At 44.0% G+C, this 17937-nt stretch overlaps 2 protein-coding genes across 6 annotated transcripts; one reads left to right on the plus strand and one right to left on the minus strand.

Annotated features, from left to right (window-relative positions):
* Window positions 1–551: 551 nt before the first annotated feature.
* On the minus strand, window positions 552–9690 carry LOC119216331 (small glutamine-rich tetratricopeptide repeat-containing protein alpha-like). Of its 4 annotated transcripts, none has more exons than XM_037469054.2 (12): window positions 9573–9690; window positions 4907–5048; window positions 4121–4224; window positions 3898–4000; window positions 3673–3772; window positions 3124–3228; window positions 2770–2905; window positions 2619–2681; window positions 1786–1823; window positions 1400–1711; window positions 1197–1320; window positions 552–1075 (listed from the first exon to the last, which is right to left on the minus strand). In XM_037469054.2, the coding sequence occupies exons 2-11, from the start codon at window positions 5004–5006 to the stop codon at window positions 1209–1211; spliced, it is 1173 nt and encodes a 390-aa protein (XP_037324951.2). In that variant the 5' UTR covers window positions 5007–5048; window positions 9573–9690; the 3' UTR covers window positions 552–1075; window positions 1197–1208. The 4 variants fall into 4 exon arrangements, with proteins under 4 accessions (XP_037324951.2, XP_037324953.2, XP_037324954.2 ...); XM_037469056.2 differs by lacking the exon at window positions 9573–9690 and adding an exon at window positions 6090–6246 and having other exon boundaries at window positions 4907–5032; XM_037469057.2 differs by lacking the exon at window positions 9573–9690 and adding an exon at window positions 6090–6246 and having other exon boundaries at window positions 552–974.
* On the plus strand, window positions 8541–17887 carry thop1 (thimet oligopeptidase 1). Of its 2 annotated transcripts, none has more exons than XM_037469052.2 (14): window positions 8541–8678; window positions 9597–9803; window positions 11415–11563; window positions 11968–12072; window positions 12287–12389; window positions 12908–13065; window positions 13459–13594; window positions 13790–13932; window positions 14412–14635; window positions 14956–15157; window positions 15365–15551; window positions 15647–15775; window positions 16467–16603; window positions 17590–17887. In XM_037469052.2, the coding sequence occupies exons 1-14, from the start codon at window positions 8666–8668 to the stop codon at window positions 17749–17751; spliced, it is 2055 nt and encodes a 684-aa protein (XP_037324949.1). In that variant the 5' UTR covers window positions 8541–8665; the 3' UTR covers window positions 17752–17887. The 2 variants fall into 2 exon arrangements, with proteins under 2 accessions (XP_037324949.1, XP_037324948.1); XM_037469051.2 differs by having other exon boundaries at window positions 8542–8678; window positions 11965–12072.
* The last annotated feature ends 50 nt before the right edge of the window (window positions 17888–17937 follow it).

Consider the following 17937-nt stretch of genomic DNA (forward strand, 5'->3'; position numbering starts at 1 on the left):
AAATACATTAATATATACATTTACAATTTCCTTCATTCTACACAGACGGGTGTTGCACTGGCAAACAATAAACCGGATGCATATAAAGGCTAAAGGGTTAAACTGACCTTCATCACTTTAATCATATGAACATCACATACTTCACCCATAGGAGCCATTCAGGTGATCTCTACAGCCATGATGTTTACCTGGGACACCTCAAAACATGCATCTATATTTGATCTTTTAGTCACTGTGCACATGCTGCGAGTAAAACATCATACCAAGCTTAAAAAGAAAAGCACTCGAAAACATCACCGCTCACAGTATTAAGATGTGAAATATGACGAGACAGATATTGCCTCATATATTAAGGAGTCGAAAGGATAGCGGATTGTGGTCCACTTGAATGGGAGTCATGGACACTGTTTGGCTCTGATAAAGTAGCGTGTTCCTTTGGGCTAAAGCACTTCAGTGTGGATTCATGCCGCTGAGTCAGTGAAACTGTGTGAGGCTGCTGATAAGGAAGGTAAGGCTGAACACCGTCAATCATCAGACAGGAGCAAAGTAGAAAAGGTTGAGAGGCTCTTTTTAATTGCGAGGACTGTGAAAGCTCTCTGCCTCATCACAACGAGACACAAACACACACGCAGGCAAAATTAACCCCTACACTCAGGTATTCCCCCTCCCCAGACACACACACACACACACACACACACACAAACTAAGATCAGAAAAGGGTAATGGACAAAACATTTGAAATCCAGCTGTTGTTTTAAGAAGACATTTCAAGCTTCTGTTTTTAAACTCTGTTTTAATAGCCATGTTCCTATTAGAGCATTATATGTATTCAGATGTAGTAGAATGAATCTGTTTGGTACCACGGTGGTGAACCAGTTTCATGAAAACCACACAGAGCTGCGGGAAGTGGTTCTCTTTTGGTGGTGTAGCTCCCGAAGGAAGCGGATGAAGCTCCTTGTTCTCTCGTGCAGCAGCTGTTAAGTGATGTTTGGGGGGGGGACAAAAAAAAACAACTTCTTTTTAGTCCTTTGAGATAGAAATGATCCATAACAGCTCTTCTCATCCACAAACAAACCTGAAACAGAGACCGGAAAAGACACATTAATGGCTGCAAACATGAAAGTTAAAAACCAGAGCCAACAGACGTGAGAGCGCTGGGAAATCCGCTCTAGTCACCAATGAAGTTGAACGTTTACCATGTCTCAGTGTCACGGCTGCTCCTCGTTTCCCGCGCTGGGCGTTCGGTTGCGGATCTGACTCCTGAGCTGTTCTATGAGTTCAGGGTTCTGCTGCTGCATCTGCTGAGCAAACTGCTGACCTCTGCAACAAAAACAGTAATTAGGACATTGTCAACCCCCCGACACGTTATTAACCCTCCAAGAGACCCTCGGGTACTTACGCCTGGATCAGTCCTGACAAATCTCCGCCTGTAGCACCGGCTCCGGAGGGCGCCGCACTTCCTGCTACTCCTGCACCTATTCCGCCTCCTTGTCCTCCTCCTAGTCCCCCCGCTTGACCTCCTCCTACTCCCCCCGCTTGACCTCCTCCTAGTCCGCCTAATCCTCCTCCTAGTCCACCTAATCCTCCTCCTAGTCCACCTAATCCTCCTCCTAGTCCGCCTAAGTTTCCCAGCCCCCCACCTAGTCCTCCGCCTCCCCCACTGGCTCCTCCTGGCATCCCACCATATGCTCCTGACATCATCCCCGACATCCTGAAAGAGAAGAATACCCTTAAACAAACGCCAAAGAGGAAGATATTTGCAGAGAAAACCTAAAATCAACTCACAGCTGCTGAACCTGAGGATTGGTCATCAGAGAGGACGCCTGCAGGGAGACAGATGTTTAGATCTTTCATAAATCGTCTTAGGGGCTCATTGAACAGAGGTACAAAAGGATGTGCAGAGAAGACATTAAGAGAAATGTGTCCAACCTCTAACTACTCCAACACACTACTGAGTGTGGCTGTAGTAAACTATATACTAAAGAGGTGTTTCAGACCAAAACATGCTGGTTTACAACCAGAGAGCTTTCATAGGTTTTTGGGGTTGAAACCGTAATTTTTTAATAGTAAAGAGCTTGGATTCTTGCTACCAAAAAAATTCTTAAAAGTACATTGACTTTGCCAAGGGTTAATTTATCCGTCATGGCAAAACAGAGCTGTCCATGCCTAGTCCTGTTGATGATGTGTGATAAGCTGCATCCCATCTGGCTCTCCTTTGGGTTCCCAGCAACACGCTGAGTCAAGTAGACGGTGGATCGTGACTTGGTAACATTTGGTTCTCTTCAATTCAAACACGATGCAACTGTTGAGTGTAGTGTATCAAAACTGCAGCATTGTTTCTGCCACAAAGCAAATTGTAGACTGTGGCCCAACGGTTGTCTGTTATATATAAATGTCAAGGTATAAAGGCAATTAAGTCTGAACAAAAACATGTACAGCAAACCCATGGTCATGAAGATACTCATTCAACAATACAGGGAATTTGCATGAGGAGGAGGAGGCCGGTCCATGTCGCTAAATACCTAACCTATAACTGAAATTGGCTTGTGCCGTTCTGAACAGGATCCTACCAACAACCACTTTTTTCATTCTGCGCTGCAGAGACTGTGAGCTCTCACCATGTTCATGAAGCCGGGGTTACTGAGCAGACCGGCCAGATCTACTCCGCCCATCCCTGCTGTCTGAAAAAGAGATGCATATAAGGAGGGACTCATTACAGCATCCCTGGTTCAGAATAGGCCGTCTACTTCTGTCCTATCCTGTTCTTACTGGGCTGGACGTTTCCATCTTCTCCTCTGCGATCTTCAGGTTGGCTTTGTACGTGTCGTTGTCTGGGTCGAGCTCCAGAGCTTTCTTATAGTAAGTTGCTGCTTCTGTGTGTTTGTTGAGGCTGGCCAGAGCCAAACTGAAACAGTGAGATGACAGAACACATCAGTACTTTGATCAGGACACTCCAGTTGTGGACCTCTGTATTTTTCAAGGAGGAAAAACACAAATCTATCATTGAATCTGCAAAATCAAATTACATATCTTCTATTTATTATTGTGCATTTAAATGAAAAAGCTGCTGCATTTCAGGTGATGACTTCCTACTGAAATTCAATGATGAGCTGCTTTCCTTACCCCATTCTCCCATAGGCTTTGCTGTAGTTTGGGTCGATGCTGATGGCATGTTCACAGTCCTGCACCGCTCCTGCATAGTTCGCTAGTTTACTGTACGCTGCAGCCCTGCACAAGCACAATAAGATATGCCACGACTTTGAGTGCAGGTTGCAATGACGGAATTCAGAGAAAGACAGGAAAGAGATTGGCCACACCAAAATATTCAACCCCCGATGACACAGATTTACTTCCATACAAAGCTTTTTCACTGACTCCTGCAGGAAGTGCGTCTGGATGAGCACCGCTTGCAGCGCTGCTTGCGGTTGAATTTTTTACAGTATATTAACGTTGAAAAACATTCAGATACATTATTTCAATGCATAAATATTCAGTGCTAGAAATTCAATGACCTTTTTCTTATAAAATCCGATGACACAGATTTACATACTTCACTTGACCAACTTTCATCCAAAAGTCAAGCAGTATCTGGACTTTTATTGTTTCAAAATGATATGATGTGGATGCTATTGTAAAGAAGAAAAAGACAACCCATAGAGCCATTGCACTGACCTGTTGCAGTAATAGACGGCATTCTGAGGGTTGACGGCGATGGCCTTTGAGTAAAACTCAACAGCGGCTGCAAAATTTTCCACTTTCATTTGGTCATTACCTACGGATGACAACGTAAACCCTCATTTGTGACAAATAAAATCTGTGACAAAACCCACAACGCAACAAGAACCAGTCTAAAAAGACAAATCCTCTTTGTGACAGACCTCGGAGGAGTCATCCTACCGTCGGTTTTAAGCGCCTCTGCCTCTTCTCTCTGTTCCTCAGTGAGGGAGTTTGAAGGTTGTGGAGGAGCAGAGTTGTTGTTTTCATGCGAATCGACTGGAAACTGAAAGACAAACACAGACCCGGATTCAGACAACCCCGGGAGGAATTACTTAATTGTGTGCACAAAAACAGGTCGAAAGGGCCTACAACTGTTGTGTCAAAGCCACACAGGCTTTCTTACCTTGTTTGTGGCTGAGGCGAAGATCTCCGGTAACGTCATGGGGACGGCGAGGGTCTTGTCGTCGGTCGAGATTTCAAATGCCGTCTCCAAACACTGAACAGCAACTGCAGGACCACAAACTCACTTTGTGAACACACTGAGGGAACTATGAAAAGTTGAAAGTCAGAATGATTCATCAAGTCAAAATACCATGACACCCAACAGATCTCCATTAGTTTGAATGATACATCAGAGTTTGGGCAGAAAAAAACACTGTAGATACTATACGTATTGTTTAAAAAAATACCTCAGGTCTAATCTAATTTAAAAGTATCAAGATGATCAGTAAAACCTATGGATCAATCGATATAAATTGAGTTTGGAGAACGTAATGTCAAAAAAAGAGATCAGACTGAGACGGTGTCTCACTCGGTTCCTGTATTTCAAACAGCTCGTCACACTCCTACCGATCTGAATCTATGTCCTAAAGACAAAATCTCATCAGCTCATGTTGAAACAAGCGTTTTACGACATCTTTGTACTGTGGAGAGAGAATTTGATTCCGATTGTTTGTGGATTGATCTCACCACAATGAAAAGAGGGATTCAGGATAGCATACGCAATATTCTTACATGAGCCTGATTGGCTTTCTAATCCCTAGTTCTTCCGCTTACATTGGTTTTAGTTGATACTCCTGAATAAATTGTTTACAATCATACTCTGACATAATGAAATGGTAAATCCATAAAATGACATAGTCTTCGGATTTTAGTAATGTATTCTCCCCTTTTTGCACGTGGAACTCACCTTCCAGACTCTCCTGGGCGCCTGAGGTCAGACTCCCTGACTGAAGTTGGTCATGGAGGAACTGGAGGATGGAGAAAGCGAGGCGCTTGTTGTCCGTCATAGCGGCGGAAGCTCAGACTGTGGTCACTGTGGGGGAGAGACCCTGTAAAGTCAAAACAGCAACAAGTTGAAGGGAAATTATGTCAAATTGTCATGCACACAAAACCCATTGTAAATACTTTTATCAATTAGACTTCTAAATTAGATTTACTTAATTCCAGTCGTGGAGTCTTACAATTGCTCAAGTTGTATATTTCAGGTATCTGTACTTTAAACTGCACAAGGAGAACATTTTAAACTTAAATATGCATAATGTTTTCCATGCATGACTTGTATTAGGAGTCATGCATGTGCATGTATTTTTTTATATTTAGGAGCTTTTCCTTACGGTTAAGAATCCCAATATTTCCTCCTTCCCATCACAATGTTACACACAGGCGCACTGTTGTTCTCGTCATAGCTAACGTTAGCCTCCTTTAGCATTAGCATGTAGAATATTCTAGAAACTTGGAGTAAGTCTAACGTGGAATAACTGTCTTAGCATTGCAAACAGCTTATACTTAAACATACTAAAACAAGCTGACAACTGATGGCGTTAGACATTTAACGCTAGCTAACCGTGGGACGTTTTATATCAAAGTCCTGGCAGTTTAACGCTGCTTTGCTTATCAGCAGCAGAAACTGGTGTTGGATATGAGATTACGTACCCTTATCTTTTAAGTACATTTTTCTGAACAGTTGTCTTATCGGACAGCAAAAGAGCTCAACAGATTGACACTTGGCGTCACACATCGCATTTCCCTTGCGATGATAATGGGAAAACACGCCATTAAAAGTCTTAACAGCATTCATTTGAGCATACATTGGTGTCTTTGGTGTACGCCGAACATGAGTTTTAAAATGCATGACGTAATTTGCTCAATTTCTACTCCAGAAGGCATGTAAGGTTAGTTTTACCAAAAAAGCCAGGTCATGAGTTTTAAAAGGGGCTTGGCGTGACGTGATATCAACTAACGTTACAACGGCACCACGCTAACAGCTAGCGAGGTAGCCGACACCTTTCCGTTTACTGCATGGGTGCTGACGTACAAGAAGGCCATGTTGCCTCGTCGGACACGAGGGCAGAGCGATGCATTTTACCTACCAGCTGCCGCTGTGTTTCAGTTGTTGATGAGCCTGGTAACTGATAGATGGACGTTAGCTCCTCTCCTTCGAGTAATCCTAGCCGTCATTCAGCTAGCTAGTTAGCTTGACGCAGAGTTACGTCGTCATGCGTGGGCGCCGGTGAGGTAGCGCGTTTCCGGTGTAACGTACCAGCTGGAAAAACAGCTGATAAATATATTTTAAAGTAAATGTAAAATGCCAAACAACTATGTATATTGGTCATTTTTATATATTGAATTAAGAGATGTTATGATGGAACACATATTTTCTGTATAGCGAAGTGATTTTTTAAACAAAAAATACAAAAGAAAAACACATTCTACACTCACCGGCCACTTTAGGTACCCCTTCCTAGTAGAAGGTTGGACCCCCTTTTGCCTTCAGAACTTCCTTAGTTTTTAGTGTCATACTAAATCTCAAAGATGTTGGTCCATATCGACACGATAGCATCACGCAGTTGCTGCAGATCGGTCGGCTGCACATCTATGAAGCAAATCTCCTGTTCCACAACATCCCAACGGTGCTCTTTTGGAGTGAAATGTGACTTATGAGCTTTCTGGCACGGTGCATTATCCAGGCTGAAGTGGCCAGCAGAAGAAGGTACACTGTGGTCATAAAGGGATGGACATGGTTAACAACAACACCCAGGTAGGCTGCAGCATTTAAACAATGCTCAATGGGTACTAAGGGGCCCAAAGTGTGCCGAGAAAATATCCCCCACACCATTACACCAGCAGCCTGAAGCGTTGATCCAAGGCTGGATGGATTCACGCTTTCATGTTGTTTTTACACCACATTCTGACACCACCATCTGAATATTTAGCTGAAAGTGAGACTTGTCAGACCAAGCAACGTTTTTATAATAGTCTCCCAACTCCAACCAGTCTTCCCATTCTCCTCTGACGACGTACGTCAACAAGGCATTTTCGTCCACTATTTTCTCTTTTTGGACCATCCCCTGTAAACCCTGGAAATGGTCGTCGGTGAGCATCCCAGTAGATCAGCAGTTTGTGACGTACTCAGACCAGCCCGTCTGGCACCGACAACCACGTTCTGAGTCACTTAAATCCCCCTTCTTCCCCATTCTGATGAACTTCAGCAAGTTGTCTTCACGTCATCTACATGCCTCCATGCATTGAGATGCGGACATGTGATTGGCTGATTAGCAATAGGTGTTAACCATTGAGCCATTGAACAGCTGCACCTAATCGAGTGACTGGTGAGTATATGTTGTAGGTCTAGTTATTTGCGTATTTAGGTTATTAAATCAAATATGGGATTGATGATAGTTGTCTATTTGGCTACTGCAGTTTCAATCTTAATCATGGGGCATTTTCAATCACGTTTTCCTTTTGCCCCAAACTTATTCCATTGTGGTACATTTATGGAAAATGCTCCGTGGTTGTTTAGACTACTTCCTATTTCTACTCCATCACAGTTTAGATGAAAACATTGAACTTTTTACGGCACCACTTTTATCTAAATGTGTAATTACTCTGCAGATTCTTATAAATACAATTAAAATATACATCATTAATCATTATTTACTTCAAGACTTTATTGATCCCCAGGAGAAGAGGAATTACCATGCTACTTTGCAGAAAAAACCCAAGTCAACCTTAATGCAAAGTGCAAGGTATGTATTGATTAGAACCTGATTAATTAATATGAAAATTCATGGTATAGATGATGCAATACTCCCCTTCTCCGCTCTCTTTACTGGTTACCAGTGGCTGCCCGCATCCAGTTCAAAACATTGGTGCTCACGTACCATGCTGTGAATGGATCGGGTCCAGTCTACATCCTGGACCTGGTCAAACTCTACATCCCAACCCGCACACTCCGCTCTGCGTCTGCCAAGCTGCTTGTTCCTCCCTCTCTGAGAGAAAAACACCTGACTAGATCACAACTCTTTGCTGTCCTGGCTCCTAAATGGTGGAACGAGCTCTCTGATGGCATCAGGACTACAGAGAGCCTTTCCAAACTAAAGACACACCTCTTCAGATTATACCTGGACTAAAATCAATAACAAATTGTAGCAGTTAAATTGTACTTATCTATATCTATGGCTCTTATCTATAGTGAGTTCTAAATTGGCTTATTTGATGAAATTGCACTTTCTTGTTTCTTGGCCTTCTCTATGGTTGAAATGCACTTATTGTAAGCTGCTTTGGATAAAAGCGTCAGCTAAATGCCATCTAATGTGTAATGTATATTATAGATATGTATGTATGTAAGCATGTATGTTTCATTTGATATAGTATAATATAATATACATTGTTATGGGCCAATCTACATAATGGATACTTTTGGCAAGTACATCTTAATAGTAATAACTTTTGTACACCTATTCCACAACGTCAGATGATACTGTACATATCCGATTAAAAAACATTTGTTTCGGTGTCACTGAAGAGAGAAATGTTGGGCTTTATTTTGAAATGTTGGACCGTGCCTTTCATTCTTCTTCCGGTGCAGCCTCCTCGTCCTGCACACTGCCGCCTGACAGTTACGTTCACCACACAACGTACCGAAGCTTCACTCAATACTTGAACTATGGGGCCGACAGGTGAGTAACGGCCTGATGTTTTTAACGTGATTGAATCGTGGTCACTTGTCGGTCTCTGACTGTCCCTGAGATCGTTTACTTTGAGTGTCGGGGCTAGTTTTAGCGTCACTGTTAGCTACCGTTAGCTGAGCGGCTGTGCTGTGACGTTTGGGCTGTTACCTGTCCATTGATTACAATCTACTATTCGAATGGAGTATTATTAACTCTCAGTGGAGTTTATCGTCATAAAAACTTAATTAAATAAATAACCCCGCTGAGTTTTAATGGTAGCGCGTTTCTCTGCAGTCTATATTAATTATGGTGCTCTATCTTTAGCTAACGTTAGCATGTTAGCTCACTGTGCTCATTCATTGAGCCATGGATCTGTTGTTAACCAATTTCACACTGACAGCGTAGTTTGTGATATTTCTTTTGTCAATTTATATCATTCAAATTTGGTGTAACCGCTGACTGGCGTTATCAAGCGTCATACAAATGAAATTATACAAATATAAAATAAATACAATTACAATGTACAATATATCTGTAATAGATAATAACATCATTGTCTATTGTGATAACACGAATGACACAAGATTGTTCAATCTTTTCATTTTGTGTTCATTTTACGCAGCAAAGCAAAATACATGAAAAACACATTCTGTCACATGGTAGAAAAACTTTTGCCTTCATGCCTAATGCCACTCCACTTTCTTTGTTGCACCTGCTGCAATCGTGACTTCAATAAATCAATAAGAGAGCGTCAATCCAAAATACCTCTACCAGCACAAATCAAAAACCAAATGATTAACATTTGTTAATGTGTTTCAAACATTGAAACTTTCTGGCTAAAAAGTAATTGTTTTTGTTATTTTATTATTATTATTATTATTATTATTATTATCTGGCACTGACCTGTCCCTTTGTGTCCGGTCCCAGGTGAGGTGGTGTCTGGACCTGCGGTGCCGGTCTGCGCAGAGAACCGGCTCCGTTGGGACCTGAACCCCGAGCAGATCCAGCAGCTCTCCGAGGAGCTCATCGTCAACACCAAGACCGTGTACGACGCCGTCGGAGCGCTGGCCCTCGACAGCGTCACCTTCGAGAACACGCTGAAGGCCCTCGCTGACGTGGAGGTGGAGTACACCGGTCAGTGTCCACCAATCAGTGGCCTTTCTCTACCGATGATGTAGCACAGTTCAGATGATGACCCTATTTTTTTTTTTCATAGCCAGTAATTGGGAAAGTTGTTTAGAGTTGCTGTATTTACTGACTTAATGTGACATTGTACGTTAACAACTTCTGCACATAATACGTAAAGTAAAAAAAACGTATAATATATAAAAACGAAACTCGAGAGCTGTCGTATAAATGTGACAAATAATATTCTCTAATATTGACACGTGACCGTATAAACACTTGAACACTTTAACTTTTTTTTTTTTTCTTATACATTAGACTGATGTTTTCAGGTTGATCCACTCGTACCCGGCAGCCTAAAATAATCTCAAAAAGAAATGAAGAAAAATATAGTTTTAGCGGGAGTCCTGTAGCTGGTCTCTGTAGTTCTTATCAAACACAAATAGAAATAGTGCTTTTTTTGTCGACTAATTTCAGGGGCGGATTGATCCACATTAAGTGCTGTAGTTCAGCGTGATAAGGGACTCTAATAGATAATAACAGCAGGGTTTTTTTGTCAGTAAATATATTCTTTGTTGGTTTGAGTTTGAACATGAGGAGGAATATAGAACACATCAGAGTTAAAGTAAAAGATTAGCGTCCCTGGTTTACAGAGCTTTCAAAAGGTTACCTTTTAAATTTAGCCTTCCAGATATTTCTGCTCCATTGACACGTGATGAACCTGAAAGAAAATCGATCTGGAACGCAGCACGAGCCTGACCACACAGTCGGCAGCCCATTGTGGACTCTGCACTTAAGCTCTGCGTTGGCAGAATCAGTGCCTGATGGCAAAGGCTCGTCAGCGGTTTGCAGAGAAAGCAGCTGAACCAGCTGCTGCTGCGACAATGGAGAGCCGAGTTAGTGTGGAGCCAGCTGAAAAGGCCTCCAGCGTGCTGCTGCTGCACCGGGGGAAGGTTGCACAAAAAAGATATGATGTAAAAAAGAATACGTCCGAATTAAGAAATTTAGCAGGTCAAAAGCTCAATTCAATTAAGATGCTTGATTCTAGTTACGAAAGATAAACCAACCTCCACTACGTATCTGTATACCTCACGTTCACGGACAACTTCATCACCTTTTATTACACGCCCTGTAAAGAAAGTTTTACATGCTTTAGGAACAAACATGAAATGAGTTGCAAAGAATTTACTTCAATGTCTATCTTTAAGACGCCCCGTTTCTAAAGCATCTAAGAACTGATTGGCTGCCTTTGTGAAATCCTTAGATATGTCCATCAAGCTTTCATCACTGAACTCTTACTGACATGTTTGTGTGTAAAGCAAAAGAAGGTACGACCGACTCAATGCAATCATTACATCATTACATTGTATTCTGGCCAGGGCACCAGCGAGTCTAACAAAGCTTAACTTTAGATGTCCTGTAGTTCTTTTAAATTATGTGTATTTTAAGCCGACATCCCTTTGGATCGCTCATTGTGACGGTAATATTTGAGGTTTTAAAGAACAAGAGAAAAAAAATGTAGATCCTGTAATGATGTGCACGAAATCCACTAAACTGACTGACGCTGCTGTGTTGTATGTGTGTGTGACCCCCCCCCCCCCCCCCGCCCCCGTATCTCAGTCCAAAGGAACATGTTGGACTTCCCGCAGCACGTCTCCTCCAGCAAGGAGGTCCGAACGGCCAGCACCGACGCCGATAAGCGCCTATCCGAGTTCGATGTGGAGATGAGCATGAGGGAGGACGTGTACCTGAGGATTGTCGCCCTGGAGGTGAGCTGATGGACAGATGGAGAGAGAAAAAAATACCTGAGGAATAAGACTCAACGGGACCCGTGTTCCCGAGCTCCCAGCAGCACATGGGGCGGTTGAGTTTAATTACAGTTTGAGGTGAAGCCCACAGAGAGCTGGATTCAGGATGAGCAAAATGCCAACAAAAGAGATCTAAGCGGGAGGAAAACAAATATCAACTAATGATTTGAAACAGCCGGACCAGTCCTCTCTGATGTTTTAGCCAAATTTCATGTATGGTTAAATATCAAGATAGTGAAGCTGCAGAAATCAGCAGCCGCTTCTTGACAGTCAAAAGAGAAAATCCAGAATCTGCATCCCGTGGACCTATTTTCTTCTATGCTTTCCTCTTCTCATCCAGCCTTTTTTGTTTGTGTCTACAGAAGAAGGTGGATGGCAGCAGCCTCACTGCAGAGTCCAAGCGTTACATGGAGCGACTGATCAAGCTGGGGAGGAGGAACGGCCTCCACTTGTCCAGAGAGACACAAGAGGTGGACACTGCTTCCTTCCTATCACACTCTGTTCTGACTGGGAGACTTCACAGAGGAACAACGCTCTCTCCAGCTGTTCTTGTTATGGACCCTTATGAGAGGAGTGTGCTTTATTAATAAAATCACTATGTGTGATATGTTTTTTAATGCTACGAATGTGGGTTTTTAAACTCCATGTGCTATCAGATGTAAATATTTGGCTACGCTGTTGCAGGAGATTAAGACCATCAAGAAGAAGCTGAGCAACCTCTGCATTGACTTTAACAAGAACCTGAACGAGGACACGACCAGTCTGTCCTTCACCAGGGACGAGCTGGGTGAGTCCTCAGACCGCCCCACCTGGTCCCGTCCCTGCAAACTTGTCGATTTATGGCAAAATTAGCAGTTTTTAAATCAAAATAGGTCATCCACGTGACTTGTGTAGATCCAAAGAGTTTTTATTTGGGGGAGGGGCATTTGAGAGACTGGAGTGAGACGAGGTGATGTCGTGATCTTCGCAATTGATCTTCTTTGATGTGACGAGCCTTGGCCAATCAGCGTTAAATGATTTCCTCTCCAACTTTTCATCCTTTCACTCCAAATTAGTCTTGCCGACTCTCACTAAACCTGAGACTTGACACTTTCCAAACTCTACATATAACATAGTTTTATGAAAAGCGACAAATCTATCGACTTTGTCTGGTGTTATCGGAAACATTTCTGGAGTCTGCCATCAGAATACGTATCGTTCTGCAGGTTTGAGTCGGTCTCACAGGAGCCTCACCACCTCTAGTGAGCAGGTATGCCTGGTCCGCCTCTCTCCGCCTGTTAACACATGTGCTGCTGTCGCTTCCAGGCGGCCTCCCAGAGGACTTCCTTGGCTCCTTGGAGAAGGAGGGAGAGTTGCTGAAGGTCACCCTGAAGTATCCTCATTACTTCCCCACCATGAAGAAATGCTTTGTCCCAGAGACCCGTCGGAAGCTGGAGGAGGCCTTCAACTCCCGCTGCAAAGAGGTGAGGCGGGAAGTAAATGTGTAATACTCCTCTCTGGGAATAGACCAGTCCTGATTCACTGGAGAAGAGAAGCCAGACGACTCGATGAGATTAACGCTCCCCCTTGCACCTGCACAACATATTTCTATCAGCTCAAAAACACTGAGCATTGTGTCTTCGGAAATAACTGTCCGATTATGTCCAATACCTTCCAATTAGCAGTTTTTCCAATTGCCGTCAAACCACGCAATTCAACACACGGGTTGGCTGTTCTCTCATCAGTTGTGCTCAACACTGTGTTCTAATAGTTAATGTGGCAGCGCCGTGACATCAGACGTCTGAGGTGTGGACAAACCTGATCAGGGAGCTGCGATCATCCTGTGAAAAGGCCTTCCCCTCTCTGTGTGTGTTCAGGAGAACTCTGCCATCCTGAGGGAGCTGGTGGAGCTCCGGGCTCAGAAAAGCGCCATGCTGGGCTTCACCACACACGCCGACTTTGTCCTGGAGATGAACATGGCCAAGTCTGGGAGGAAGGTGGCCGGCTTCTTGGGTGAGTGTCTCTGATGTTCTGCCTGCAATTTGCATGACAACCTGTAGAGGGAGGTTATTAAAAACAGGACTAAACACATGTGGATTTGACAAACACCCATTGAGCTCATTTCAAAGGTCAAACAGTCCCTCGCTGAGAGGAAGATCTCCCTTTTTTCTGTGACTCCCCCCTTCTGACTCGCGTGTGCCGTTTTAGAGGAGCTGGCCCGTAAGCTGAAGCCTCTGGGCGACGAGGAGCGTGCTGTTATGGTCAAACTGAAGGAGAAGGAGTGCCAGAAGAGGAGTCTTCCCTCCAACGGAGAGTTGCACGCCTGGGACACGCGCTACTTCATGACCCAGGTGAGAGACCAGTCCTCCTCCACTGAGGCTCCTTTCAGAATCATGATCCACAGAACACATTCGATGTGAACATTGAGTTTCATTTTTGACTAAAAAGAATAACAAATTGTAGCATTTAAACTGTACTTTAAATGGCTTTTTTATAACAACAAAATCAGCTTATTTAATAAAATTGCACTTTCTTGTTTTTTGTTCTTCTAAGTTTGTATCATTATAGTTGAAATGCACTTATTGTAAGTCGCTTTTGGATGAAAGCGTAATGACATGTAATGTAATTTAAAGATTCTAAATGAACAAGTTTAAAAGGAAAAACAAGTTGATGGCCAATTAGTCAAATTACTATAATTATCTTTGATATTGAAATCTATTAATTTCTTTTCCATCTTCTCCCTCTTCCTCAACTTTTGACTTTTTTTCTTTTCTCCTGTTTCTCCTCTCCTTCTCTCCCCCCCCCTCACTCCTCCTCCTCCTCTTGTCAGGTGGAGGAGACTCAGTACGCAGTGGATCAGAACCTGTTGAAGGAGTACTTCCCCATGGAGGTGGTGACTCAGGGCCTGTTGGACATCTACCAGGAGCTGCTGGGTCTGTCCTTTGAGTTGGTGGACGGACCGTCCGTGTGGCACCCGGACGTCACTCTGTACTGTGTGAAGGACCGCAGCAGTGGTCAGGTGGTCGGCCAGTTCTACCTGGACCTCTTCCCCAGGTGAGGACAGGGCAGCAGACAGCTCTGTTTCGGGGTGATATCCACGTTTCCTCCACTCTTACCACTTCCTTCCCTCCTCTTCTTTGTGCTTCCCCTCCTAGTGGTCTGCCTCTGTAATCTCTTATCCTCCTCTTCCATCTCATTGTCCCCTCTTCCTCCTCCCTACCACCTCAATCGTCTTAGTTCCTCCACCATCTCCACCTCCCTGCTCTACATCCTTCTCCCTCCCTCCTGCGTCCACCATCTCTGGCTCAATTGTCTTCCTGTGTGGGAGTGTCCAGGTGTCCTCAGTGTCTCCCCTCACACCTGTCCCCCAACAGGGAGGGAAAGTACGGCCACGCCGCCTGCTTCGGCCTGCAGCCCGGCTGTCTGCTGCCTGACGGCACGCGTCAGATGTCTGTGGCGGCCATGGTGGCCAACTTCAGCAAGCCGACGGCCGATGCCCCATCGCTCCTGCAGCACGACGAGGTGGAGACGTACTTCCACGAGTTCGGACACGTCATGCACCAGCTGTGTGCCAAGGTACCACCGTGTCCATCCTGACACTCTATACGGTCCTTTGTGCTTTTGTTGGTAGAAAGGCTTCTTTACAAATGGTTGTTAAGTTCTGTAGGTGGATACCTAAAGTTGAAAAGGACCCCAGTTCAGGGTTTATTGACGGCAGAAGTGTGAAAGGATCCGACAGTCTGTGTACTGTAAGCTGGTTTCTGAGTGTGCATGGGCTTGCAGGCGGACTACGCCATGTTCAGCGGGACTCACGTGGAGCGAGACTTTGTGGAGGCGCCGTCTCAGATGTTGGAGAACTGGGTCTGGGAGAGGGAGCCCCTGCAGAGGATGTCCAAGCACTACAAGACCGGCAACGCCATCCCAGAGGAGCTGCTCGACAAACTCATCAAGTCCCGCCTCGCCAACACCGGTGGGTACCGCACAGGAAGTGGCACCGCTCGGCATCGATAGCTGTGTTTTAGGTTGAGACCCTATGCGTTGACCTCGGCTGTGACTCTCCCGCAGGTCTGTTTAACTTGAGGCAGATCGTTCTTGCTAAGGTGGACCAGGCTCTGCACACCAGGAACGGACTGGACGCCGCAGAGGAGTACGGGCGCCTCTGTCAAGAAGTTCTGGGAATCCCTGCATCCCCAGGTAGCCTTTCAAATGCTTTATTTTCTGCACTTGAAGAGAACAAAAAAGTCTTTTTTTCCCCTCTGGTTACCATGATGATGCTCCTAAAATATAATTCCTGTAATACGTTGCAGAACCATCTTTACTAGACAGAAAAGGGATTGTTAATATCTGTAATCTGTATCTTATTACATGGAGGACTTCATTCCCTTTTATACAAGTCCATTAAAGAAATAAGTCGAGGGTTAAATGCATTATAAACAGTAGTAGAATGTTCTGCAAATTATTTTATCAAATAACTTCTCAGCGTTCCTAAGGTTGGAGTGAGACGAGGACAAAAGGTGATCTTCACAGTAAAACATCTTTGATGTGACGTCATGAGTCTTGGCCAATTAGCCTTGAGAAGTCGTACTCCAAATGGAAGTTACCAAGTATCACTCAACCTGGATTTGGTGTGGCGGCCAATCATGTGACGCTTGTTTAAGAAAATCTTACTGCACCCAGACCAATTTGTATGATTATTCTATATTGGCCCACTTTTTAGATTACCCTTAACTGTCTGAAATATCCAGAGGGGAAATATCCAGGGGGGGTGTTTACCCCCTTTAAAAATTCTCTGTTGGACAGTTGAAATAGTAAAGCCTCTATACTTCACCCTTACCGCTCTCTACCTCTGATCCCCCTGACCTTTGGCTCCGTACCTCTGCTGCAGGAACCAACATGCCGGCGACCTTCGGCCACCTGGCCGGCGGTTACGACGCTCAGTACTACGGTTACCTGTGGAGCGAGGTGTTCTCCATGGATATGTTCTTCGCCCGCTTCAAACTGGAGGGAATCATGAACCCGAAGGTCAGTGAGGAGACGAATTTAAAGTAATGTTAGACGTTCATGAGGAGCGAACAGTCAGCGTGTGAAATATATGATGGGTACGGATATGTCAGCTGATTTCTCATAAACTAACTGAGGGGGTCTGACGGAACTATAACAAGTAAATTTACCCAAGTGTTGAACAACTGCATTGATCCACAGGGTCATATATATATATATATATTAATTAGGGCCGGGACTCGATTAAAAATATTGATCTAATTAATTAGAGGCTTTGTAATTAATTAATTAATCGAAATTAATCGCATATATTATACATATAAATATTTGACCTGAGAACAGTGAGAAGTCATTTTTTTCACATGGATTTTTATTTTTGTTCAACCAATTCCAGTGTAGCAATAGCATATTTAGAAATATAGTACTTTCAGAAATTCAGGTAGCCTATAGGTAAGTAGACCTTCTGTAAACTATGTTTTTTTAAGTAGACCAATACTTTCAAGTACATTCAGAACATTGGTTATTTTTTCAGACGTGGACTTAGTTACCCTGGTCCTTAAACCAGTCATCTGGTGCAGTGTGGGTTGGGTGTGGGTCCTTGTAACGTCCACGCTAGCTGCTAATTGTTTTGCGTTGAGGTGATACTTGAGGCTCGATGTGAATTCCTTGTTGCACAGCTTGCACACAACCATGCTCTTATCGACGCTTCCATCCGTGTGTTTATTATAATAAGATTTCCCATTCACGGGGCCACCCGACACGGTCTCGTCAGCTTCTTCGTTCATGTTCACTGTGGTTTGTTGTTGTCTGAAGTCATGAACGCTAGTTGGTGCTCCAGTATAATCGGTCCCCCTGAAACTCATCCAGTGAGAAACGTTCCGCGGCGCAAAAATGCGTAAAAAATGTTTAATGCGTTATTTTTTGTGTAATTAATTAATCTTAATTAACGCGCTAAAGTCCCGGCCCTAATCTGACTGTTAATCCCTGCCTCCTGATTGGTTCTGCAGGTGGGTCTGGACTACAGGAAGTTCATCCTGGGACCCGGCGGCTCCGAGGACGCCTCTGAGATGCTGAGGAAGTTCCTTGGGCGGGAACCGAAACAGGAAGCGTTCCTGCTGAGTAAAGGACTGACGATGAAGCAGGACACCAGCACGCCTTGTCCCTGCTGACCAATCACAGCAGCCAGCTCCACCACCCCGCCCCTTCACAGCAGTGACAAGGACTTAAGTTTTCTAGAAAAAAAGAATATCATGTTACCCTGTGAGGGAGAAGAATTTGCGTAAATAAACAACGGTTTGAGGTGAAGTTGTCTTCTGTGTCTGAATAATTGATTTTACATCAAAACATTTAGTGAC

This window comes from Pungitius pungitius, chromosome 7 (assembly GCF_949316345.1).
Source record: "Pungitius pungitius chromosome 7, fPunPun2.1, whole genome shotgun sequence".
NCBI classification, from domain to species: domain Eukaryota; kingdom Metazoa; phylum Chordata; class Actinopteri; order Perciformes; family Gasterosteidae; genus Pungitius; species Pungitius pungitius.